At 43.9% G+C, this 27,694-nt stretch overlaps 1 protein-coding gene across 3 annotated transcripts in view; it reads left to right on the forward strand.

The window, feature by feature from the left end:
* LOC139268148 (potassium channel subfamily T member 2) overlaps positions 1 to 27,694 on the forward strand; it is a 1,179,460-nt gene that overhangs the window by 409,421 nt on the left and 742,345 nt on the right. For all 3 annotated transcript variants that reach the window (XM_070886186.1, XM_070886187.1, XM_070886188.1), the window contains exons 5-6: positions 6,705 to 6,764; positions 24,797 to 24,871. In XM_070886186.1, coding sequence (XP_070742287.1) covers positions 6,705 to 6,764; positions 24,797 to 24,871 — 135 coding nt within the window. The remainder of the gene's footprint in view (positions 1 to 6,704; positions 6,765 to 24,796; positions 24,872 to 27,694) is intronic.

Here is a 27,694-nt window from a genome sequence, read left to right on the forward strand (position 1 = left end):
TGGACCGGCTGATGGCACCCTTGGCCGTGCCCAGGAGCAGTCCTACGAGGAGGCCTTCGGACCTACCCGCTCCCCTCCGCACACGGTGCCCAAAGATCAGGAGAGTGGGACTGAAGTGCAGCCAGAATTTCAGGAGCAGCCCCTTCAAATAATAAAACGGGCTGCAACCTTGTGCATTCCATAAAAACATGGAACACGGACTCTTCCAGACCACAGAAATTGCAGGCGGCCTGGGAGTCCGTGAACCGGCTTAAAAATTTGTTGCACAGCACTGCTCCGTGCACCACCCTCCAGGCCAAGTCCCCGATGAATAGTGGGAGGACCCCTGCGTAGAGTGCCCTCCATCGGGGACCCCCGCCTCCTCCGGACGGCAAGATGGTACGCCATGGCGTGTCCGGATGGCCGGCGAGGATGGCAAAGTTGAGAGTGTGCAGGAGCAGCCCGTACAGGAAACCCCTCCGCGCGGAACTGAAAGGCACGGAGGGGATTTCCCCGAGGCGGCTCAAGTTGTGAGGCGCCGGCCCCCGAGGGAGGTTCCGGGGTTTGGCGCCGATGAGGAATTCCGTCCGGACGGGGGTCAGTTCGGACGGGATCTCCCCACGTGCTTGAGCCTCCTTGATGCACCTCACGGAGTCAGGGCCCAGAGCTGTTTTTAGCGACTCGATGGTATCGGCCGCGTGGCGGACGTTGGCAGAATTTAGGCGCCGCGCCAGCGTGTCTGGCGCCATCCAGCCCGCTCCTCCGCCATCGAGCAGGTCCCTGACCCTGGTCAGCTCACCAGCCACAGCCCTCTCTTCCGACCGCCACATAAAATCTCGGTCGTGGAGGTACGGATTCCCGAGCAGCGGCTCCTGCAGGACGGCCGCCACTCCAGCCGGCGGAGAGCTGCGCTTGGTGGAGACTTTATTCCAGACCCTGATGAGTTCCTTGTAAAAGACAGGCAGCTCCTGAAGGGCGGTCCTGACACCCCTCCTTGTGCATGAATCCCAAAAGGTTAGTTTGCAGGTGCAGCAGGTAATCAGGAAGGCAAATGGAATGTTGGCCTTCATTGCGAGAGGGATGGAGTACAAAAGCAGGGAGGTCTTGCTGCAACTGTATAAGGTATTGGTAAGGCTACACCTGGAGTACTGTGTGCAGTTTTGGTCACCTTACTTAAGGAAGGATATACTAGCTTTGGAAGGGGTACAGAGACGATTCACTCGGCTGATTCCAGAAATGAGGGGATTACCTTATGATGATAGATTGAGTAGACTGGGTCTTTACTCCTTAGAGTTCAGAAGGATGAGGGGTGATCTTATCATGAAAGGGATATAGAGGCAGAGAGGTTGTTTCTATTGGTAGGGGAGACTAGAACTAGGGGGCACAGCCTCAAAATACGGAGGAGCCAATTTAAAACCGAGATGAGAAAGAATTTGTTCTCCCAGAGGGTTGTGAATCTGTGTAATTCTCTGCCCAAGGAAGCAGTTGAGGCTAGCTCATTGAATGTTTTCAAGTCAAAGATAGATAGATTTTTAACCAATAAGGGAATTAAGGGTTACGGGGAGAGGGCGGGTAAGTGGAGCTGAGTCCATGACCAGATCAGCCATGATCTTATTGAATGGCGGAGCAGGCTCGAGGGGCTAGATGGCCTACTCCTGTTCCTAATTCTTATGTTCTTATGTTCTTATGTCCTGCAATATGTTTGGGTGATGTGGCTGTCACAGTAGAATAGCTGCCAGTGTGTGCAGGCTGTGAATTGTGGGTGCCAGGCTTTCAATAGTGTTAAGTGTGCGAGGGTGAAGTAAAGCACATGAATTTTAGGGTTATGTACTAATTAATAGAGGTTGTTGGTCGGTGATGATAGAGGTGTAGAGAATTGAGCAATGGATGAGGCTAGTGGTAGAGATGGTTAGATATGCCATTTGAAGATGAACTCACTCACCTTGACTACTCATGTCAGACCGTTAAACATCCTACACTGCACCCATGTTCTTGGAGCAATACTCCTGGCATTGACCTCTGCCGCTACATGTTCCCACCACCTTCTGAACATTTAGTTGGAGACTCTCCTGCCCTCCTGTGGCTGCAGGACTTTGCTGCTCCTTTCCACCCCCAGTGCATTGTCTGAAAATCTTGACGCATGCTCTTGCTTATGTTCAGCTGTTGCTCAAAATATTACAACCCAGATTCACTTTTGAAAAAAACTCCCACCACTTCTTACAGCCACAATACATCTCCCCCTTAAGAGATGCAGGCTGCCTTTAAGTAGAGCTAGCCACGTGATATCGAGCCCCTTGCTGATGCATGCAGCCAATGTACAGCGTGGGTAGCGCTGGCTGCATGCAGAAATCATGTGAAAGAGCAGGCAGCACCAATTTACCCTGCTGTCTGCAACACAATGAATGGGCGCATGTTAATCACCTGCCGCAATGACAACGCCCGTTTTCGGGAGTTAGCCAATTTCTTCCCCTTAGTTTTATTGAAAGTATCATTTGGGTGGATATGTGTTATTCCTTCCAGTTCTCAGAGAGAGAGTTGGGAATGTTGTTGGGATGTAGTTCTCCCCAATATATTTTGCACTCAAAGCAGTCTATTGCCTATGGTAAGAATACCAGCTGCTCAGTGCAAGTGATGCTGGCATAAGTCCATTTTACATTTGTGTCCACTGACTCACTGCAGGAGCAATAGGAAGCAACACAAGAATGCAACTGAGAGGGTTTAAAAGCAGACATAAAAGCACAGTGGAAAGACAGGAGGGGTACTATTATATGTTGCTGCCCCCCCCCCCCTGTTGGTTACCTCTTAGGATTAGCACAGTTTTTTCTGCTTATTTTTTTATTCTAAACTATTTTCTCCATCATTTTTTCTCCCCTCCCTGCTTCCCCTGAATGAATTGAGTCCACACTTGAGGAAAGTTCCACAGTTGCTGATCATCATCCAGTCCTGAGTCCCACTTGTCATTATTCATGCATGAGCCTTGAAGGCGAGTGCCAGCAAGTTTTTGACTGTGGGTAACAGCCTGATCCTGTCCTTATTCAATACCTGCACACGTGCACTTCTGGTGACGATTGCTGGATATCAATCAGCCAGGTTTCTCCTCCTGGGTCACTGCACTCAATTGTAACACTGGCTGAGTTCAGCAGATTTTGCACTGATTGGGGATTGAGCCTATGACCTCCCTGGTAAATATGTCACAGCTACTGGATAAACTTGCTGAGCCATCAGGGTAGCAGGGATAAATTCAGAGCTAGTAGTGATTTATTACTGTGAAACCAATATGTGCTGAATTGTTTCCCTCTGGAACATTATACTGCATAAGAACTTAATTTAACGTGCAGAATAAAAGCCACCAGGTTGGCATATCCTGAATCAGGATTATCTCGTTTTTACTAACAGCTGGTTCTGTATAAAATGTGAACACCCAGATAAAATTATTTCAGCCTCATGCTGACACTTGCATAAGAAACTTCTCCTGTATGTCATAACTTTAGCACCGCGGCTGGTTACAGTTTTTTTTTCTGTCTTTGATAATACCTATTTGCTTTTGCCTTTCAACTTTCTCAGCCATTTATTGATTTTTCAACCTTCTGGACCCAACTTTTGTGATGCCCCTAAACATTGTTGTTCCTGGTGTACTTGGGTTTTGAAGAAGACTGTAATTTTCCTACTGGTCTGCCCTAGGTTTTTCTGCATTCACCTGTTTAACATTATATACAGGGCAATAAAACCTCAGGGAGCCAACAGCGTAGATACACCAGAATGATGCTACAGATTGTAAACTTCAATTGCAAACGAAGACTTGAGATACTGGGACTGTTTTCTCCTGGAATAGAGAAGGCTAAGAGGAGATTTAATTGCGATTTAGCTTTTTTCATTCTGAAATGTTTTGATAGGCTGAACAGGGAAACTCCTTTGATTGAGCAGTCAGTGAGGAGGGGATCATCGATTTAAAATTGTCATAAGAAACATAGAAACATAGAAAATAGGTGTAGGAGTAGGTCATTTGGCCCTTCGAGCCTGCACCGCCATTCAATGAGTTAATGGCTGAATATGCAACTTCAGTACCCCATTCCTGCTTTCTCGTCATACCCCTTGATCCCCCTAGTAGTAAGGACTACATCTAACTCCTTTTTGAATATATTTAGTGAATTGGCCTCAACAACTTTCTGTGGTAGAGAATTCCACAGGTTCACCACTCTCTGGGTGAAGAAGTTTCTCCTCATCTCGGCCCTAAATGGCTTACCCCTTATCCTTAGACTGTGACCCCTGGTTCTGGACTTCCCCAACATTGGGAACATTCTTCCTGCATCTAACCTGTCTAAACCCATCAGAATTTTAAATGTTTCTATGATATCCCCTCTCATTCTTCTGAACTCCAGTGAATACAAGCCCAATTGATCCAGTCTTTCTTGATATGTCAGTCCTGCCATCCCGGGAGTCATTAGGAGAGTGAAGAGAGAGGTTAGAAATAGAATCTTTATGCACAGTGCGTTTGGGAGCATGAAATGCTTTGCTGCAGGGAGTGGGAGAAGCAGAGATCATTGCATCTTTTAAGAGTAAAGTGGATTCGAATTTGAACATAAGAACATAAGAAATATGAACAGGAGTAGGCCATATGGCCCCTCGAGTCTGCTCCGCCATTCAATAAGATCATGGCTGATTTGATCATGGACTCAGCTCCACTTCCCCGCCCACTCCCCATAACCCCTTACCCCCTTATTTTTTAAGAAACTGTCTATTTCCGTCTTAAATGTATTCAATGTCCCAGCTTCCACAGCTCCCTGAGGCAGCAAATTCAACAGATTTACAACCCTCTGAGAGAAGAAATTTCTCCTCATCTCAGTTTTAAATGGGCGGCCCCTTATTCTAAGATCATGCCCTCTAGTTCTGGTCTCCCCCATCAGTGGAAACATCCTCTCTGCATCCACCCTGTCAAGCCCCCTCATAATCTTATACGTTTCGATAAGATCACCTCACATTCTTCTGAATTCCAATGAGTAGAGGCCCAACCTACTCAACCTTTGCTCATAAGTCAACCCCCTCATCCCCGGAATCAACCTAGTGAACCTTCTCTGTACTGCCTCCAAAGCAAGTATATCCTTTCATAAATATGGAAACCAAAACTGCACGCAGTATTCCAGGTGTGGCCTCACCAATACCTGATATGACTGTAGCAAGACTTCCCTGCTTTTATACTCCAACCCCTTTGCAATAAAGGCCAAGATACCATTGGCCTTCCTGATCACTTGCTGTACCTGCATACTATCCTTTTGTGTTTCATGCACAGGTACCCCCAGGTCCCGCTGTACTGCGGCACTTTGCAATCTTTCTCCATTTAAAACTTGCTCTTTGATTTTTTTTCTGCCAAAGTGCATGACCTCACACTTTCCATTATACTCCATCTGCCAAATTTTTGCCCACTCACTTAGCCCATGTATTTTTTGTGTCCTCCTCACACATTGCTTTTCCTCCGATCTTTGTATCGTCATAAGACCATACAGGACTACAAATATTATCCACCACAGAAAATTGATTCACCTTCCCTAGCCTGAAAAAAATAATTTTACAAAAATGGCAGAGTTTACGAGCAGTTCATGCAATTTTACTGAAATCAGGAAAATTAGTGTTCATATTTGAGATATAAATATTGCAATTAAGATAAACTCTTTAAAAATATCTAATTAATTTGCCATAATTGTTAGGTGGGCAGGTTGATATGTGCATAAGCTATATTTTTTCAGAAAGGTGAAATCTGAGTTCAGGATCTCTGACTCCATTTGTATGTTGTGACATAGCTGAGGATGTCAGTAGTTTTCTGTTGCAATGAAATAGTTAATCTGTTGCAATGAATTCCAAAAATATACATTAGCCCAGTCTGAATGAAAGGAGGACTGCGGGTTTTTATTGTAGTAACTGATCAAGTTGTTTTGTATTTTACACCTCTGACATTGGGATGAGGTTTATGAGGGCCAGATAAGCAAAGCATTTAGAGAGTCCCTCTTGAGCCACAGAAGGGTCTCAAGAGACATTGGTTGGCCACCCCAATTCTCATTAAAATCTGCAGAGCTACATGCAGGAATGATTCACTGTGTTTTGTATAAATCAGCTTTTAGTTGGGATGGATGACAACAATAGGAATTGGCAGAAAAGTGTCTCATTAAAACTAGACACTAGAGAAAAGTTTGATTTTGAAAAAGCCTGAAAGCACTGATATATGTCACTGTGCATAGAGTTAAACCCCCAAGCTCATCTATGTAATGACATGTTTAGTCAACCATGGAGCTGATTGGATATAACACATTCACACATCTGTTACACTGTCAGTCCTACATAACTAAATAGTGCAGTACACAGTAGATACACAGGGCTAAATTAGCTTTTAAAAGAAAGATATCAATGCTCGGATCAATGAGGAGGGGGTGGGGAGGGGCGAGGCTACAAATCTGCAACCTTCTCTTACTTAAAACAAAAAATGGAGATTACAATATTTCTAAATATGTTCTAAAATATGACCATCAACAATACAAATGATTTTACTTATTTGGCTAAAAAGATAGCAGTACCACTAAAAAGCTGATGTTTCTGCTCTAATTTAATGCATCTTTTGGAATGAATTGCCAATATATTCTGCAATGCCCAAAAAGATTATTTAATTCTTGTTTAAAATCCCCGAGGCTCATTTAACCAGAGAGCCTGTTATGTTAATGTCTATCATTTCTTTTCAGGTTACAGTGGCCTTGATAAGTTTCTTTGAAACAATGTTGCTGGCTTATCTCAGCTATAAGGTAAGCTTTTCCATTTGAAATGGTTGCTTGGCAACCCAATGCTTGCATGAACTCTCCACATTCAGGAGATCTGTCAGATTGGTTTTGCTAGCTGGTCGTGAAACAAAGGTCAAGATAATTTGCATAAAATGAATGGACACGGGGTAATAGCCTTTTTCAGTTCTTCTATTAAACTAGCACTGTTTGCGTTTTACCACTCGGAGGGCCAAGTTTACCAATAGCTGGATGATAGCAGATTAAAATATTACTTTTAAACGATACAAAAACATACTGCAGTATTGTGTAAAATTAATGTTAATTCTTGTCCTGGTGAATAAATCGGTAAATTGATGAGCACATGTAAGGGCATGTTTTCCATTTTTAACAGCGACCATCTCAGAAATGAACATAAGAACTGGTGAGAAACTGGAAAATAAACTAAAATTTACAGCTTTATTCTTTTCTGGGCAAAAAAAAAGAAATTCAGTTTGTAATTTACCAAGGTTCACTGTGGTTAACATGACACTCAACTGTGTCTGTTCTATTTCCTGCACTTCTGCTCTCACCCCTTCCCCTTCCTTCCAGAACCACAACAGGGTTCCCCTTGTCCTCACCTTTCACCCCACCAGCCTCCACATTCAACGGATCATCCTCTGCCATTTTGCCATCTCTAACGTGATCCCACCACCAATCACATCTTTCCCCTCCCCTCCCCTCCCCTCTCAGCATTCCGAAGGGACTGCTCCTTCTGCGACACCCTGGTCCATTCCGCAGTCACCCCCAGCACCCTCTCCCCTTCCCATGGCACCGTACTATGCAAGCGCAGGAGATGCAACACTTGCCCTTTTACCTCCTCCCTTCCCACTGTCCAGGGTCCTAAACACTCCTTCCAGGTGAAACAGTGATTTACTTGTAATTCTTTAAATTTAGTGTACTGTATTCGCTGCTCATGATGTGGTCTCCTCAACGTTAGGGAGACCAAACGCAGATTGGGTGACCGCTTTATAGAACACCTTTGTTCAGTCTGTAAGCATGAGCCCGAGTTTCCGGTCACCTGTCACTTTAATTCTCGGGCTCCACTCCCACTCTGACACCTCCATCCTTGGCCTCCTACACTGTTCCAATGAAGCTCAAAACTAGCTCGAGGAACAGCACTTCATCTTTTGTTTAGACACTTTACAGCCTTTTGGACTCAACATTGAGTTCAACAATTTCAGATTAACCTCTGCCCATATTTATTTTCCCATTCCTTTTTTTTTAACAAACCGCCCCTCCCTTCCCTTTTTTCTCTTTCTCATGGCAGCTGGTGACCACCATTCACACCCTTTCTAGACTCATCTTTTGTTTCTTAACATGTGCCATTACCATCTCATTTTTTCCCATCATCCTTTTTGTCTCTCTGATCTCTCCTGCCTTCCACCCTATCACAGACCTCCCCTTTTGTTCTTTCCTCCCCTCCCCCTTTCACTGACCCTTAACAATCTGTTACATCTCGACTTTTCCAGTTCTAACGAAGGGTCACAGACCTGAAACGTTAACTCTGTTTCTCTCCACAGATGCTGCCTGACCCACTGAGATTTCCAGCATTTTCTGTTTTTATTTCAGATTCCAGCTCCATATTATTTTGCTTTTGTATTATTGTTGTTGTTGTTACGGCCCTATTAAGTCTTTGTTAATGAACCTTGTTAAGATGCAGCTGTTTTCCACTAGGGGCAATTAAAACAACCAGGTAAGAATTAGTTCACTTGCAGAGCTGGAGTTAACAATATTTTGGATCAGTTAAACTGTTGACAGGTTATTTGCTTGCTCTGAGAGTTCCATCGGCTGTTTCAGTATCCACACAGGCAGAAAAGGGCTGGTTGGAAACATAGGTTTGGACCTGATAGTGCTTTATTTGCTCCAGCCATATCTGGCTGTGAATGGCTAATCCAGTTGTCCGTCATATCCGTTCAAGTCTGTGTCCCTTTGACTTAAGGGAGCAAAGAGCAGAGCTGTACCAGGGGGAACGGCCAGGGTGAGAGAGAGCAATTGTTTTAACAAGCACTAGGGCATCATCGGTGGTGGTGAGGGTGTAAACTCCTTAACCCATATTCACAGCCACCCCCTTGAACTTGCCATCTCTCGTGGCCTTGTTACTCCCATCATGCCATCGTAGACAAGGCCATCTCTGACCACTTCCTCGTATCGCTCTCCACCCACATCCACCTTCCACACCCCCCAACCCATCTTCTTCTGTGTCCGCCCCTGGAAAAAACGCTTTCCTGATTCTCTTACAACTACATTTATGAACTCCCAACTGTTCAGCCTTTGGCCCTCCATTCACCGTGACATTTCTGCATCTGCTCAATCACACTCTCACCACTTTGATGCCCAAGTTCCTATTAAAACAATTTTCTTTGTCTCTCTTTCAGCTGCCTCTGCCTCTACCCTTCCTTCCCCTAGCTCACTGGACCAACCTTCCTCTTAGGATCCCCCCTGGCCTAGCCCTGACCTCACATCTTTCTCCAGCTTCTCTCCAATCTCCCTTCATGACCATTCCAAGCTCATCCTGTCTGTGAGACCCACTTCCTGCTCTCTTGACCCTGTTCCCACCAAACTGCTGACCACCCAACTTTCTTTTCTGGCTCCCATGTTAGCTGACATTGTTAACGGTTCTCTCTCCTCAGGTATCGTCCCCCTCGCCCTCAAATCTGCAGTAATAACCCCTCTCCTTAAAAAAAAAATAACCCTCGACCCCTGTCCTTGCAAACTACTGCCCCATCTCCAACCGCCCTTTCCTCTCCAAAGTCCTTGAACATGTTATTACCTCCCAAATCCGTGCCCATCTTTCCCGCAATTCCATGTTTGAATCCCTCCAACCAGATTCCGTGCGTGCCACAGTTCCCAAACGGCTCTCATCAAAGTCACAAATGGCATCCTTTGTGACTGTGACAAAGGCAAACTATCCCTCCTCATCCACCTTGATTTGTCTGCAGCCTTTGACATGGTTGACCACTTTATCCTTCTCCAATGTCTCTCCACCGTCGTCAAGCTAGGTGGGACTGCATTCGCCTGGTTTCATTCTTGCCTACCTAACCGTAGCCAGAGAATCACCTGCAATAGCGTCTCTTCCTGCCCCCACATCATTACCTCTGGTGTTCCCCCAAAGATCTATCCTTGGTCCTCTCCTATTTCTCATCTACATGTTGCCGCTTGGTGACATCATTCGAAAACACAGCATCAGTTTCCACATGTACGCTGATGACACCCAGTTCTATCTCAATACCACTTCTCTAGACCACTCCACTGTCTCTAAATTGTCAGACTGCTTGTCCGACATCCAGTTCTGGATGAGCAGAAATGTTCTCCAATTGAATATGGAAAGACCAAAGCCATAGTTTTTGGACCCTGCCACAAATTCTGTTCCCTAGCCATCGACTCCAACCCTCTCCCCAATCTCTGTCTGAGGCTGAACCAGACGGTTAGCAACCTTGGTGTCATATTTGACCCTGAAATGAGCTTTCAACCACATATCCACAGCATAACTAAGATCGCCTATTTCCACTTCCGTTTTCAAATCCTTCCATGGCCACGCCCCTCCCTATCTCTGTGATCTCCTCCAGCCCCACAACCCCCCTGCCTCCCCATCCCCCCCCCCCCCCCCCACTGAGATGTCTGCGCTCCTCTAATTCTGCCCTCTTGAACATCCCTGAATATAATCACTCAACCATTGGTGGCCGTGCCTTCTGTTGCCTAGGCCCCCAAGCTCTGGAACTCCCTGCCTAAACCTCTTCGCTTCTCTACCTCTCTTTCATCCTTCAAGATGCTCCTTAATACCTACCTCTTTGATTAAGCTTTTGGTCACCTGCGCTAATTTCTACTTATGCGGCTCGGTGTCAAATTGTTTTATCTCATACTACTCCTGTGAAGCACCTTGGGACGTTTCACTATATTAAAAGCACTATATAAATACAAGTTTTTGTTGTTGGCGAGGTTACATAAGAGATTTGCAAGAATGGTTCCAGGGATGAGGGTTTACAGTTACATGGACAGACTGGAGAAGCTGAGGTTGTTCTCCTGAGAGCAGAGAAGGCTAAGAGGAGATTTTATAGTGGCATTTAAAATCATGAAGGGTTTAGATAGAGAAACTTTTTCCAATGGTTGAAGGGTTGATAACCAGAGGACACAGATTTAAGGTGATTGCAAAAGAAGAAAATCTTTTTTACGCAGTGAGTGATTAGGATTTGGAATGCACTGCCTGATGGGTGGCAGATACAGATTCAATAGTAGCCTTCAAAAGGGAATTGGATAAATACATGAAGGAGGAAATATTGCAGAAATATGGGGAAAGAATGGGGGAGTGGGATTAACTGGATTGCTATTCGAAAGAGCCGATGGAGACTTGATGGGCCAAATGGCCTCCTTCTGTGCTGTACTATTCTATGATTCTACGATAGGTTGCACCAAAGATTACGTAGATACCCCAACAACTACCGCAGGGATCGTTTAAGCAGTTTACTCTACTGCACTGACTGGCACTTCAACCAGCTGAGCTGCACTCTGTACATGAACATTTAAAACAGATGAGCAGTGAAGTGATTAACAGACTAGTGCACTGTATTAGTATGCTCCCTCTTCCCAAGGGTAGCTTTTATGATAATTATTTTGCTTAAGTAAACTGCTACAAGTATAAAGAAGGTCAGGTCTAAACAAGCAATCAATTCAAAAAGTAATTTTTAATACAAATTACACAAGCAGGGGTCAATGAACACACTTTTAAAAACTTGAATTGTAGTTTAAATTTTAGTTGCCATTTCTAAACTTGGAGTTTAATTGCCAGTGGAAATTACTGGTTTAATGTACTTTCCCGCCCACCCACAACAGTACCAGACCATGGCAATCTTAACCACTGGACCTCATTAACATGCCACCAGTGCAGTGCTTACCCGGAACAGACAGGAAGCGGTTGCTGTCCTCCGTAAAATCGTTGAGAGAAAAAAAGAGAACATTCCTTGTGAATTAGGACCTGGCTGCCTTTGGGGAGGCAGCCTGTGCAGAAGTGTGCATTAAAATTGGAAACAGTGGGATCTGAGTGTTTGACGCAGGATATTTTAACTGCCCACCTGCCCAGTTTCTGCTGGGCAAGTAGTGTCAAAATGACCCCATCGACTCTAATGCCATTAGATATAAAAATCCTTCAAATCCAGAAATGATTGTGTCAGTGAAATGGGCTGCTTTGCCTAATTTCTTTTTTACCATTTCCCACTCAATGGGCTCAAGTTTTGGACCCCTGCTAGAACGGTGCACATCAGAGAGGCCCGCCTAATTTGTAGAACAGAAATTGCGCCGAATACTTACCTCAGGATTCTCCGCGATCTGTCGGCCCATTTCCAGCTCGGCACAGCACAGCAGGAGCTACTGGGGACGGAGCTACAGCTCTGCACCAAAAACAGTGCCAGCAGCTGCGCACGTGCGCAGTAGCTTCTGGCCCTCCCAGGCGTCCTATCTCCGGCCGAAGACCCTATCCCTGGTCGAAGGGACGGTCGCCCCTATCCCGGGCCAAGTGGCCTGACTGCTCTTACCTCTTCTGCGGTGGCCCACCCGGCATCTCCTGGAGGCAGGCCCCGCTCGAACTCCTCGTCAGCAGCGGGGTCTGCCCGAAGTCGTCGTCGGCAGCGGAGCCCGCCCGACCGGCATCTCCTGGGGAAGCCCCGTCCCAGCAGGCTGTTGGAGGGCTCCCAGTGCTGCAGTAGGTGGGTAGAAACTTTTAATTTATTATTTATTGATTGATTTTTTATTATTTTTCTAATTTTTAATTTTTTTATTTTTTTTGATTGATTTATTGATTTATTTATCATTTATTATTGATGCTGGCTCTTTGTAAAAGTGAAGTATTTAATGCCTGTAAAATCCCCTAACTTCACTCTAACTTCCCTTCCCCCCCCATCTCTTGCTCCCTGCGCCTAATTTATAAAGTGCAGGCAAGGTTTTTCTGAGCGTACAAAAATCTACACTTACTCCATTCTAAGTTAGTTTGGAGTAAGTGTTCGCTGCCTAAACTTGCAAAATAGGCTTAAGTGGCTGGCAATACCCTGTTTTGAAAAAAAAATTGTTCCAAAACGAAACTATTCTAACTCACTAGAATTGGAGCAAACTAAATGCCGAGAATTGCAATTTCTAAGATACTCTATTCTAAACTAGTTGCTCCAAACTTGAGCCCTGAGCTGGATTAATGTCCTTTGCCATTGCTTAACTAGTTAAGTGGTTGTTGAGCCACTTGAGACACACAAAAGTGAGCATTATTGCAAGCAAATTTTAATTGGCCATGTATCTGCCTAAGGCTCACAGAATTGCATCACCTAGAAGAAATTGTAAATAATTGACGCTGAATAGTAGAAAAATGCAATATTTACAGCCCTGTTCCTAAAAGCAAAATACATCGTTCATAGCACAACAAACATGAGCTTACTTTAGAAATATCGTTCAGTAAAACTCGCAGCTGATGTTGTGTCTGTAAACTGCAGAAAGCTTGTCTTCATAACACATTCATTTTACAGAGATACAATCCTAATTTTCATAACTGATGATTTGCAATTGCAACTCTTAACAAAAGCATTATTTTCTGGAATAGAATAATGGGAATCTATCCATGCACGTTGAGTTAATTCATGTAAATTGTATTTAAATCATAAGGCTGCTGCACGATCATTTTCTCTGTGTCTCAAACATCTTCATGGATTTCTAGAAACAGTTCATTTACAGAGGTTCAAAATTGGCAATCAAGACAAAGGATTTTTTAGGGTAAACTCACTGTATTTTTTTATCCTGGTGCCTGTTGAGAGGTTGTTTCGCAAATTGTTCCGAGGACTAAGCCAATAGCCAAATAATACTCGGAATTGAGTATAGTGTTTTCTTACAGCAAAGGAAAGTTAAATATGTCTTGGTATATAGCAGTTTCGGCTTCACATCAAAGTAAAAATGTGTGGCGTAACTCTTGTTGTTGAAATCAAAATTAGATAAGCAATGAGAAGGCAGTATGAAATCACTTCAGCTTTATCTTAGCATTGGTTGCATACAGAACCACTACAGGCGTGAAGTATTGCGCTCTCAGTGACGGCATACTCTCGTAATCCATTTCAAAAGCCCTGGAAGTTCCAGATTTCTGCAATCCAGAACTTACAATCTGTCAAGGTACAGATCATCCAAACCGACTGAAAAATGAGTATTGCTGCTGCAGAGTTGGGCTATTTGTCCAGCAATTGCCTATGCAATTCTTATGGTTGGTAAAAGCAGGCATAAGGCCTGCTTTCATCAGCGTAAGGGTATGGCTTAAATAAAACATTTAAAAATCTAAAGTTATGCACATATACTTTAAATGAGTTTATGCAAATATTGGCCTAACTTAAGCTGTTTAAAATTTAATTTTTATTGAGGTTGGTACAATGAAGGGACGTGAATAAAATAGCAAGTCAGTACATTTATGATCACTAGAATTCTGCATATTGTATAATTATTTGGGGATTCCATTGCATGTCATTAGGGGATTCCCTTCTTAACTGATTGCAATGGAATCCTCCATTGTCATTGGAGGACCAGGCTCACGTGATCTCAGGGACACTCCGAACTGTCCGTGTCCCTGGGATCCATGTGCCGTTATGCTGCCATTCGCCTGGAGGTCCGAGACCGCAACTCTTTGCAGCCTGGATGCCTGGAGGTATATTCGTAAATATTTTGCAGACCGGAGGCATACTCTGGAGATATACCTGCGACCACAATTTCTAGGCCAATGTTTCAAATTACCAGCAGTCACTTCATTTGTTCCCCTTTTTATTGTCAGAATAGGGTTGCTTATCTCAATTGAACTGGCATTTGGATACTAATGAATGGAGCTCTATATGTGTGGAGAACTTAATTTTTCCTCGGAGTGGTACGAGGTAGAAGTGCAACTCTAGACAAGTGCCAGACCTACAATTGTTGTGCAACTCCCTATGGGCTGTAGCAGCTGAAGGTGTTTAAAATTACTGAATCGTTTTCTTCACTTCATTCTTAACTATAAAGTAAAATGTGGCTGCATTACAACCTACAACTTGCAATTGTTGAAAACAAGACAGAACTTTAACTGGTATATAGCACAAAGTATTCCACAAGCGGTCTTGCAGAGTCACAAGATTTTTGGCAAATTTTATATTTAAATCATCATTTGGTACTGGTAGCACTCTGCAGCATTAATTTACAAGGGCTAGGCTCATAATTTAATCAATTTGCAGCCTGTTAGAAGCTGGTTTTATCTTTTCCTGCTACTGAGAAGTGTGCTCCCTGGGTTACAGCAGATATGATTACAGAGTCTCTGTTCTCAGTGGGATAGAATGGCAAGTGGCAACGATGCATGACATACATTTTTAAAATCTAGTTACTCCACAGGCAGAATTAGCACTCACTGCTTCCTGGTATTCTCCAGTTTTGTGAGGTCGTCTCACACGATTTTGGAATACTTTAGTGAGTGAAAAAGTTAGCAGTAATTTTGCAACAGGTAAAACTAGTGATCAATCTGATTCAGTCTGCCACTAATCATCCAAGCAGTGGTCAATATTGAGTTTTTATTTCTCCTTGCTGGGGAAAGGAAGGATTATTTTCTTTTACTTGGATTGGAAATATGTTTTAAAAATGAAAGTCATAAATACATAATCAGTGAAGAGTCTTGTTTTAGAATCAGCCCTTCTGCAGCATTACTATATAAAGCCATAATTTAATTGTGCTGTCATGCATTTGTCAAATACATTAATATAGAAAGGTTGCAATAAAGTTTAATTGGAAGAGAGCGGAATCGCACAGGCATAATGGGAAATGATATGATGAAATATTAAAGTAAAATTGAATTTTGGCATGTCATACAATTATCTTACTCCTCTGTATAGGAGCAAATCCAATAAATAAGGCCCAGCTCTGAATTCAGTTACTCAATTATACATTATTTGCAGACAGGGATATCAAAGCAAAATTGTGTTCAGTCATAATCAGTTTGACAGTGAATAGCTATTACCATGGGTTAAGTTTCAATATAAGGCAAGGGATGTATTGCAGGATCAATCAGATGATAGGTCTACCATTGGAATCTCATTCTCTCTTTTGGGGGGTGATGTTTTTTATCAAATTGTCTGGACTACATGCACATCTAATTCTTGCACAATCAAAGCATTAGTGGCTTTACTGAAACTATATGACGTAACCTTGTGTGGATTAGTTTCGGTTCAGAAGAAGATACGAGTATCATCATCCATTTGCAGAATGTAGATTATGGAGCTGATATTACTGCCCTACGCATTGCAGCTGGTGCTGTTCAGGGGCTCTGCACGTCCATGCATGGAACAGTTAATCTCGTATAATAATGTAAGGTCAGCGAACTTATATAACTTCATGGTGTTCCCGCTGCATAGTGCATGATGTGCTGGGAACACTGAGGTCACATGGCAGGAATTGTGGTGCTAACATGTCTTAAAGCATGAATCATTATTATTATTATTCATGTGAGCTGCAGGAGGGAACAGGTGGTGAAGCGCTGAGCATGAGTAAGGAGAAGAAAGTGCCAGTGGAAATGCAGGAGGCATAAGCCATTGGCCAGAGGGCAGCTACCAGCTCTCCTTCAGTTGCCGTGCCCAACGATTCAGAATATGCAGTGCCTGCCTACAAATGTTCTTTATTAGCACAACTTGAAGTTATTTGAGATTGTGTCACACAGCCTGTACAGTTATGAGCATCCATAGATAAGTCCACAATCTGCATTTGTGCAGTGCTGCTTAACTGTCTGCATGAGCTGGAGCAGACCATGCAGCGTACAACTAGTCCAGGGCCCCTTGCAGCCGAAGCTCCTAGCTTTTTTCAGGAGTGGTTGGACTGGCGTCACAGTGATCTTGAGTTCAAGTCCACAGCAGTCTGTGTCCTCTGGATTAATCAGACTGGGAAATTAAATAGTCAGAATGCAGTGCTTCAACTCCTTTATTGATGCACAAAGCTGTGCTCTCAGCCAGTAATCAAGCCCATGCTGTGGGAATGCCCAGCAGCACTTTCTCCGCCTGCTGAACTTGTTCTCACATTGAACAACTTCTCCTTTAACTCCACTAATTTCCTCCAAATTAAAGGTGTTGCTGTGGGACCCACATGGGTCCTAGCTATGCCTGCCTTTCCGTGGGATACGTGGAACATTCTTTGTTCCAGTCCTACTCGGGTCCCTTCCTTCACCTCTTTTTCCAGTACATTGATGACTGTATTGGTGCTATTTCCTGCTCTTGCCCTAAACTAGAAAATTTCATTCACTTTGCATCCAATTTCCACCCTTCCCTCACCTTCACATGGTTCATATCCGACTCTTCCCTTCCCTTCCTTGACTTCTCTGTCTCCATTTCTGGGGATAGTCTATTGACAAACATTCAACATAAGCCCACTGATTCCCACAGCTACTTGGACCACACTTCCTCCCACCCCGCATCTGTAAGGACTCCATTCAATTCTCATAGTTTCTCCATCTCCATCGCATCTGCTCTGATGTCGCCACCTTCCATACTAGTGCCTCTGACATGTCTTCCTTTTTCCTCAACTGAGGATTCCACTCCACCATGGTTAACATGGCCCTCAACCATGTCCATTCTATTTTCTGCACTTCTGCTCTTATCCCCTCTGCTCCCTTTCAGAACCACGACAAGGTTTCCCTTGTCTTCACCTTTCACCCCACCAGCCTTTATGTTCAACGGATCATCCTCTGCAATTTCCGTCACCTCCAGCGTGGTTCCACCACCAATCGCATTTTCCCCTCCCCCTCCTCTCAGCATTCCAAAGGGACCGCTCCCTCTGCGACATCCTCATTCTATTCCACAGTCACCACAAATGCCCCCTCCCCTACCCATGGCACCTTCCTATGCCAGCGCAGGAGATGCAACACTTGCCCTTTTACCTCCTCCATTCCCACTGTCCAGGGCCCCAAATAATCCTTCCAGGTGAAACAGCGATTTACTTGTACACCTTTCAATTTATTATACTGTATTCGATGCTCATAATGTGGTCTCCTCTACATTGGGGAGATCAAATGCAGATTGGGTGACCACTTTGCGGAACACCTCCATTCAGTCCGTAAGTGTGACCACGAGCTTCAGGTCACCTGTCACTTTAATTCTCTGCTCCACTCCCACTCTGACCTCTCCGTCCTCGCACTCGTACACGGTTCCAATGAAGCTCAAAGTAAGCTCAAGGAACAACACCTCATCTTTTGTTTAGGCACTTTACAGCCTTCTAGACTCAACATTGAGTTCAACAATTTCAGACCTTAACCTCTGCCCATATTTTGCTCTTATGTATTTTTTCTCTCTCTGTGTTTCCCATGGCAGCTGTTAATTATCCTGCCATTCACACCCTATCAGAACTAATCTTTTTCTAACTTCTTCCATTACCATCTCAAGTTGGCCCATCTCTTTTGTCTCTCAAATCACTCCTGTCTTCCACCCTATCACAGACCTTCCCTTTTGTTCTTTCCTCCCCTCCCCTTTTCAATGCTGCTTAAGAATCTGTTCTTTCGAACAGTCGCCAGTTCTGTTGAAGGGTCATTGACCCGAAACGTTAACTCTGTTTCTCTCCACAGCTGCTGCCTGACCCACTGAGATTTCCAGCATTTTCTGTTTTTATTTCAGATTCCAGCATCCACAGTATTTTGCTTTTGTAGTAGTTGGTGTAGATGATGGCGTTGTCTCGCAGGGTAATGGCATATCTGTAACTTGTGCACTTTCAATTACAGAATCACCTTCTGACCCAGCAGAATGAGGGATTGAGTAACCTCTATCCCTTGGGACAACAATTAAAACCCCACAGCTATCTACCACACTTCCTCCTCCTATGTGAGATAATTTAGAAGGAACAAAAGGTTAGGAAGTAAAAGACACACCCCATACACTTTGACTAAAGGGAAGCAGTGGAGTAAAACACATCGAATGAAGCTGCACGACACGCTGTAACTAATAATATAAGTTGCATTGGCTGATAGTGGAATATGTTTTGACTGTTCTTTTGTTCTTGGGGCCCATTCAGGTTGAGGTTGTATACATAGATGCTGATGTACAGCTGGGCTCAATGTAAGGACATGTTTCTTTGAAATGTAACGGAGTTCATTTCAGGGTGGACTGTTAATGTGCTGGTAGTAAATATAAAAAACATAAGAACATAAGAACGTAAGAAATAGGAGCAGGAGTAGGCCACCTGGCCCCTCGAGCCTGCTCTGCCATTTAATAAGATCATGATTGATCTGATCATGGACTCAGCTCCACTTCCCTGCTCGCTCCCCATAACCCTTTATTCCCTTATCGCTCAAAAATCTGTCTATCTCTGCCTTGAATATATTCAATGACCCAGCCTCCTCAGCGCACTGGGGCAGAGAATTCCATAGATTTACAAGCCTCTGAGAGAAGAAATTCCTCCTCAATTTTAAATGGGCAGCTCCTTATTCTGAGACTATGTCACCTAGTTTTAGTTTCCCCTATGAGTGGAAATATCCTCTCTGCATCCACCTTGTCGAGCCCCCTTATTATCTTATATGTTTCAATAAGATCACCTCTCATTCTTCTGAATTCCAATGAGTATAGGTCCAACCTACTCAACATATCTTCATAAGTCAACCCGCTCATCTCCGGAATCAACCTCGTGAACCTTCTCTGAACAGCTCCCAATGCAAGTATATCCTTCCTTAAATACGGAGACCAAAACAGTACACAGTACTCTAGGTGTTGCCTCACCAGTATCCTGTACAGTGATAGCAGGACTTCTTTGCTTTTATACTCTATACCCCTTGCAATAAGGGCCAACATTCCATTTGCCTTCCTGATTACTTGCTGTACCTGCATACTAACATTTTGTGTTTCATGCACAAGGATCCCCAGGTCCCTCTGTACTGCAGTATTTTGGAATTTATCTCCATTTAAATTATAATTTGCTTTCCTATTTTTTCTGCCAAACTGGATAACCTCACAGTTTCCCACATTATACTCCATCTGAAAATTTTTACCCACTCACTTAGCATGTCTTTATCCTTTTGTATATTTTTTGTGTCCTCCTCACAATTTGCTTTCCCACCCATCTTTGTATCATCAGCAAACTTGTTTACATTACACTCGGTCCCTTCATCCAAGTCATTAATATAGATTGTAAATAGTTGAGGACACAGCACCGATCCCCGCAGCACCCCACTAGTCAGTTTGCCAACCGGAAATTGACCCATTTTTCCCGACTCTCTGTTTTCTGTTAGTTAGCCAATCCTGTATCCATGCTAATATATTACCCCCAACCCCGTGAACTTTTATCTTGTGCAGTAACCTTTTATGTGGCACCTTATCGAATGTCTGCTGGAAATCCAAATACACCACATCCACTGGTTCCCCCTTATCCTTATCCACCCTGCTCGTTACATCCTCAAAGAACTCCAGCAAATTTGTTAAACATGATTTCCCTTTCAAAAAACCATACTGAATCTGCTTGATTGAATTATGCTTTTTGAAATGTCCCACTACTGCTTCCTTAATAATGGACTCCAGCATTTTCCCAACGTTGGATGTTAGGCAAACTGGTCTATAGTTTCCTGCTTTTTGTCTGCCTCCTTTTTAAAACAGGGGCATTACATTTGCGGTTTTCCAATCCGCTGGGACCGCCTCAGAATCCAGGTAATTTTGGTAGTTTACAACCAATGCATCCACTATCTCTGAAGCCACTTCTTTTAAAACCCTAAGCCATCATGTCCGCCTTTAGTCCCATTATTTTACCGAGTACTACTTCATCAGTGATAGTGATTGTATTAAGTTCCTCCCTTGCTTATAGCCCCTTGATTATCCACTATTGGGATGTTTTTAGTGTCTTCTACCATGAAGACCGATACAAAATATTTGTTCAATGTCTCTGCCATTTCCCTGTTCTCCATTATTAATATCTGTGCTATTAGATTTGATGTAATGACTGCAGCAGTGTCAGCAGCCCATTCAGTAGGCTATCCTGTTGGAAATAATGCAGAGAGGCTGCAAAGGGATATAGACAGGCTAAGTGAGTGGGCAAGAACATGCCAAATGGAATATAATGTGGAGAAATGTGAAATTATTCACTTTGGTAGGAAAAATAGAAAAGCAGAATATTTTTAAATTGCGAGAGACTGGGAAATGTTGGCATTCAGAGGAACCTGGGTGTTCTTGTACACGAATCACTGAAAGTGAAAATGCAGGTACTGCTAACAATTAGGAAATCAAATTGTATGTTAACCTTTGTTACCAAAGGATTGGAGTATAAAAGTAAAGATGTCTTACTGCAATTATGTAGGGTCCTGGTGAGACCACACCTGGAGTATTGTGTACAGTTTTGGTCTCCTTACCTAAGGAAGGATATACTTACCATTGAGGGAGTGCAACGAAGGTTCACCAGACTGATTGCTGGGATAGTGGGATTGTTTTATGAGGAGAGATTGAGTAGATTGGGCTTATATTCTCTGGAGTTTAGAACAATGAGAGGTGATCTCATTGAAACATATAAAATTCCGCTGTGATTATTTACACAAATACATTTTCTGGCCTCTGCACATACGGGTAGTATACTGGAGCCATGTATGCGCACCCGATTCCCTTCGGCATGCGTGCTGTATAGCGGAGTCGCACATTCGCAGTACACAATGGTGCCGCTGTTGTGGCCGGCACCGTGGGCCATGTTTTCCTCGGCTCCATGTAGGAAGGCCAGGGAATCCGGTGGGAGAGAGAGGATTGAAAGGGAAGAGAGAGGATCGAAAGGGGAGAGAGATAGAAGGAATCGAAGGGGGGTTGGGGCGAAGAGAAAGGAGATCAGAGAGAGAGAGCGAGAGTGGTGGGGTGGGAGAGAGAGAGGAGGGTGGGGAGGGAGAGGAGATCGGAAGGAGAGGGAGGAGATTGGAGGTGGGAGACAGGATCGAAGGGTCGAGGAGAGAGGATCGGAGGGGGAGGTGAGAGGAGCTCGGAGGAGTGCAGGAAAGATATAATATGGTCCATTCATCCACCAGAGTCATAGTGGAACACACTTTGGCACACTCACATTGGTCCAACCATTAGGAATTGCAATCGGTGGAGCTCAACAAGATTGCTCAGTCAAGGTCAATAAAACTATTGTTGGCTGCTGTGCCCTCTGCAACTTTATCATGTAAAGGGACCTAACATGGAACCAGGAGAAAAAAGATAGCTGAAGAAGACAAGGCCAACCATGAGGGAGCAGAAGATAAGAACAAAATAAATAAAGCAGGAGTAGGCCATTCGGCCCTTCAAGACTGCTCCACCATTCAATAAGAACAAGGCTAATCTTCTACCTCAACTTCACCTTCCCACCTTGAGTCCCTTAGTATCCAAAAATCTATAGATCGCTGACTTCAACACACTCTCCACAGACTGAGCCTCCACGGCCCTCTGGGGTAGAGAATTCCAAGGATTCACAACACTTTGAGTGAAGGAATGTCTCCTCATTTCAGTCCTAAATGGCCGAGCCCTTATTCTGAGACTGTGACTCCTAGTTCTAGACTCGCCAGTCAGAATAAACATCCTCCCAGCATCTACCCTGTCAAGCTGTTGTCATGATCCAGAGCTGTGTGGCATTATTGGTCCCCCAACAAATCTTATTGGTCCTCCAAATAAGACTGGCACTGTTGAATACCACAGGATGAACGAACATGGAAGCCGCCAGGGAAACATACATTCACATGAATGATTTTCTGATTATGATTCTATTGAAGGAATGGTAGCCCATTCAACTCATTAAGGCACAGCGTTTGGGCTAGAGTCAGGTATAGCCATGTTTAATTAGAGATACCCTACATATGTAGCACATCATAAATTTGCATAATTTTATTAGCCTTCCTGCTTGATTCAGGCTGGAGTCTGTGCTGCACTTGTAGAAGTCCTGAGAAAAATGGTGGTGGGTGGAATCAGAGTAGGAGCGGGGTGCTCAGTGTTGCATTCAGATTTTAGACTGTTTTGTGACAAAAGTAATAGATGGCTTTACTATAGTTTTCAGGAATGCTCCAAATTATTTCACTAAATTCCCCTGTCCTGCAAGACTAAAACATTGCAGAATGAAAGTTACTCACAGATAACCAACAATAATGACCACAACTTGCATTTATTCAGCACTTTTAACTTAGAAAAAGATGCCAAGATGCTTCACAGAAGCACAAGGAAGAAAACTCCAATGTCTCGTCCAGAACAATGGTACGACTAAAGGAAACAGGAGTCCCTAGCAGTGCCTGATCAAGTGAGGACGCAAGCCATGAGGCACTTTTCGCAGTTCCCAATCACACCATAGGGAAACCACTCATTTAAATTAAAATGAATCTCTTGCGCAATCTACATGCAGACATGCTGCACATATCCACTGTATGATAGAGTCTCATAAGGTATGACAGCCTAGTGGTTATGGTAATAGACTAACAATCCAGATGGTGCAGAGTTCAATTCCTACGTTTGGGAAATGTAATTGATTAATATCTGGTGGTTTGTGGGCTAGCACCAGATGAAATAACAATGAAAGCTGCTGAATTGTTGTTAAAAACCCAACAGTTTCATTAATATCCTTCAGGGAAGGGAACCCCTCAGCCTTATGCAGTCTGGCTTATAGTGACTCCAGTCTTGCACTGCACGGTTGACACGGGCTAGAAAGTATTTTTTTGGCAATAGTGATATTTTTTTGGCATTTATCGCCAAAAATACCCATACAAATACCGCCATTTTTAAAGAGGTAAAATTGGCAACAAAATACGCCCGCCGGTAAAAATCGGCTTTGCATGAGGATTCGCGGTAGAGACCGCGGTCCTCGCCAACTTTAGCCCCAGGTCCATTACCACTAAAAAGACTGGCCCTGGGAGGGGGGAAAACACACAAAAAAAATTGCATAAACCAAAAATTCAAAAATCACCAAACATTTACCAGACCCTTAACTAAGTAATCGTTGCAAAAAATAAAAACTTTAACTTCCCTTTTTTGCAGGCTTTCATACTTACTGCTGTTTCTGGGGCTGCAACGCAGGCTTTTCTCGGGTGTTTTTTTCCGCACAGAATACGGGTGCGCCGAACGACCAATTTAAAGCGATACCTTTTTTTTGGCGTTGCACGACGGCAGGCCGCTTTTCAGTGGTATTTCAAAACCGCCAGCGCACAACTTTGACCAATTTAGGTGAACACCTTTTACCATCAAAAAAAGCAAAATATTGGGGAAAAACAGGCGCAAGGCTGGCGAATTTCTAACCCTTAATGTTCTCAGGGATGGGAAATATTTGTGGCCACCCACATCCGGAGAACAAATATATAAAGAATGTCAAGGCCTTAGAGAGGGTGCAGAAGAGATTTACTATGGTACCAGAGACGAGGAACTTCTGTTATGTGGAGAGATTGGAGAAGATGGGGTTTGTTCCTCCTAAGAGCAGAGAAGGTTAAGAGGAGATTTGATAGAGATGTTCAAAATCATTAACGGTTTTGATAGAGTAAGTAAGGAGAAACTGTTTCCTGTGGCAGAAGAGTCGGTAACCAGAGGAGACAGGTTTAAGGTGATAGACAAAAGAACCAGAGGCAACACGAGGAAACATTTTTTTTACACAGAGTTGTTACAATCTGGAATACACTGCCTGAAAAGGGTAGTAGAAGCAGACCCGATAGTAACTTTCAAAAGGGAAACATTCTAAAGGATAATGGGGAAAGGACAGGGGAGTGGGATTAATTGGAAAGCTCTACCGAAGAGCTAGGATGAGCTGAATGGCCTTGTTCTGTGCAGTACCATTCTATGATTATGAAGTGCTAAGAATATTAGGCATGGAGGTGAACACCTCTGTGCCCAATTTTATGAGGACACCATGCTTAATGGGCATCAGCGGATTACAAGCCCCTCCATATTGAATCAAAATATTGAACAATAGAATAACCACTTTGAATATTTTAATTGTTATTTATATTGTGTATTTTTTTGGTTTGTTTTATACTGAAGTCATTGATGTCATTGTTTTATACTGAAGTCATTGATGTCACTGACCTTTTGCCTGTGGTTATTTCCTTCTCAAAGGGGAACATTTGGGAACAAATTCTACGAATACCCTTCATCCTGGAGATGATCAACACCGTGCCCTTTATCATCACAGTAAGTCTGTCTGTGGTATCAAATATTCAGTGGGGGTCTGGCTGGCAGCCATTATTAAGTTAAAATCTTTCCAACGTGAGCCGCATATTTAACAGATTACTAGTGACTTTTTCCACTGGGGCTGCATTCCAAAAATAGCAAATAGCTATTTTAACAAAATCACTTTTGTATTTTTTTTAAAAAGCACAGGGAGAATCAACCCATGCTGCTTATTACCTACAAGGTGTTTGAAGGTCACATCTGGTTGATTGAAGACTTCTGTAGTATTTTGCTAAGACTTTCAATTAGACCCATGGTGCATGCCTTATAAAGTGTTCCAGCTGTAATTCAAAAATTAAGAATGTTCATAACAAGAGACTGATCAGTTTCAAATATTCATAAATTCACACGCAGAAAGCTTGGGTGCTTCTGATTTAATGCAAAGTAAGGTAACAGAGTTCATTTTATTTACCACAGTGAATTAATGTACTCTGTATTTGCTAAGCAGAGTTCAAAATCATTTTCAGCAGCTTGATAGTGACAATAAATGTAATTAAAACAAGGAAGTATTAAACTGCTTAAATGTGACAACAAAATTATCTAGCAGCTTTCTGCTCCCCTTTAGACATAATGGATAATTGGTGTATTTTTCTGTCCTGTTTGTTTAGCTGAGTAAAGAAGGTACTTGCGCTTAAAATTAAACTAATTTAAAACATTGTCAAAATTGGCAGAAATGTATTCACTGACCAATGATGAGTGGCTAATTTGATTTATATTTTTAATGGGGGAGAAATTTGCCTTTGCGCCTCCCAGTAGCACCTCGGGGGGGCGGCGATAACAAGGTGCCACCGGCTTTGTGACCGGGCTTGACGGTACCAGCGCCCTCAAACTTGCCTTGGAGGTTTGCGGCGGCGATAACCCCTAACGCCACGATCGCCTGCCCCCTGAAGATCGTGACGTCATCTGGTGCGCAGCGCCCCGGTACCACCCCGGATACGAACTTTACTTTCGCCCGCTGCAGCATAACCGGGCTTCAACACCGGCAGCTGCAGGAGGCATTGTAAGGTAGGCCGGCCACTTAGGGAGCGCTATTTAAAGGTAATGCTGCTTCGGAAAGTGAAAAATCTGTATTGCTCCCTCAGGTCATTTTTTCGCCATTTTGTTGTGCCGTGATTGATCAGCCCTGCTCGAGTGCCTGCGGTTGATCGTCACAGATTGGAAATGCCGTTGACGAGCATGGAAGTCGATTTAATGCAGAGTCTGCAGCAATGGTCCTTCCCTTTAACGGAGGGAAGGAGCCTCTGATATCAACAGCGATGCACTGGACATTGTGCAGCGCTGTACCTCTACCACCCCGCCTGCCTGGTTTAGCGCTCCAAGGGAAGTGGTAGCGCTTGATTTAGCGCTGCACTTCCTTCCTCGAGTGCTAAACCGGATATTTACATCAGCTGGAATTGGGTAGCGCAGTGTGATACATTTACGCTCTCGCAAAAGTAATTGCCCCAAATGTGGCGCTATGCAATTTCTAGCCCAATATATTTAATAATAGGCTGGTAAAACTTAAGTTCCTACTTTGTGAACTATATGTGGTGAACAGTCGGGAGGGCGCGGCCCTGGGTCTCCTCAAGATTTACTCCGGAGTCTGTGAAGTCTCTCGGCTTCGGGTGAAGCATGGGCAAGGAATCCTCCTGCTGATTACCACCTACCGTCCTCCCTTAGCTGATGAATCAGTACTCTTCCATGTTAAACACCACTTAGAAGAAGCACTGAAAGTAGCAAGGGCACAGAATGTACTCTGGGGGACTTCAATGTCCATCACCAAGAGTGACTTGGTAGCACCACTACTGATTGAACTGGCCGAGTCCTTAAGGACAAAGTTGCCAGACTGGGCTTGCGGCAGGTGTTGACCTCGTCCTCGCCAATCTACCTGTCGCAGAGGCATCTATCCATGATAGCATTGGTAGCAGTGACCACTGCACAGTCCTTATGAAGCTGAAGTCCCGTCTTTATACTGAGGACATCCTCCATCATGTTGTGTTGCACTGCTACCGTGCCAAATGGGATAGATTCAGAACAGATCTAGCAGCTCAAAACTGGACATCCATGAGGCGCTGTGGGCCATCAGAAGCAGCAGAATTATATTCCACCACAATCTGTAACTCATTACCCAGCATAGCCCACACTCTACCACTACCATCAAGCCAGGGGACCAACCCTGGTTCAATGAGGAGTGCAGAAGAGCATGCCAGGAGCAGCACCAGGTGCACCCAAAAATCAAGGGTCAATCTGGTGAAGCTGCAGCACAGGACTACATACATGCCAAACAGCAGAAGCAGCATGCTACAGCCAAATCTAAGAGATCCCACAACTAACGGATGAGATCAAAGCTCCTGCTACATTTAGTCGTGAATGGTGGTGGAAAATTAAACAACTAACGGGAGGAGGAGGAGGCTCCATGGATATCCCCATCCTCAATGACGACGGAGCCCAGCACGTGAGTGCAAAAGAGAAGGCTGAAGCTTTTGCAATCATCTGCAGCCAGAAGTGCTGAGTGGATGATCCATATCGGCCTCCTCCTGAGGCCCCCACCAGAAGCCAGTCTTCAGCCAATTTGATTCAATCCAATGGTTGAGCGCACTGGATACAGCAAAGGCTATGGAGCCCGAAAACATCCTGGCTGCCATGCTCCAGAACCAGCCATGCCTCTAGCCAAGCTGTTCCAGTACAGATACAACATTGGCATCTCCCGACATAGTGGAAAATTGTCCAGCTATGACCTGTCCACAAAAAGCAGGATAAATCCAATCTGGCCAGTTACTGCCACATCAGTCTACTCTTAATCAT

Source organism: Pristiophorus japonicus, chromosome 8 (assembly GCF_044704955.1).
Source record: "Pristiophorus japonicus isolate sPriJap1 chromosome 8, sPriJap1.hap1, whole genome shotgun sequence".
Taxonomy (NCBI): Eukaryota; Metazoa; Chordata; class Chondrichthyes; family Pristiophoridae; genus Pristiophorus; species Pristiophorus japonicus.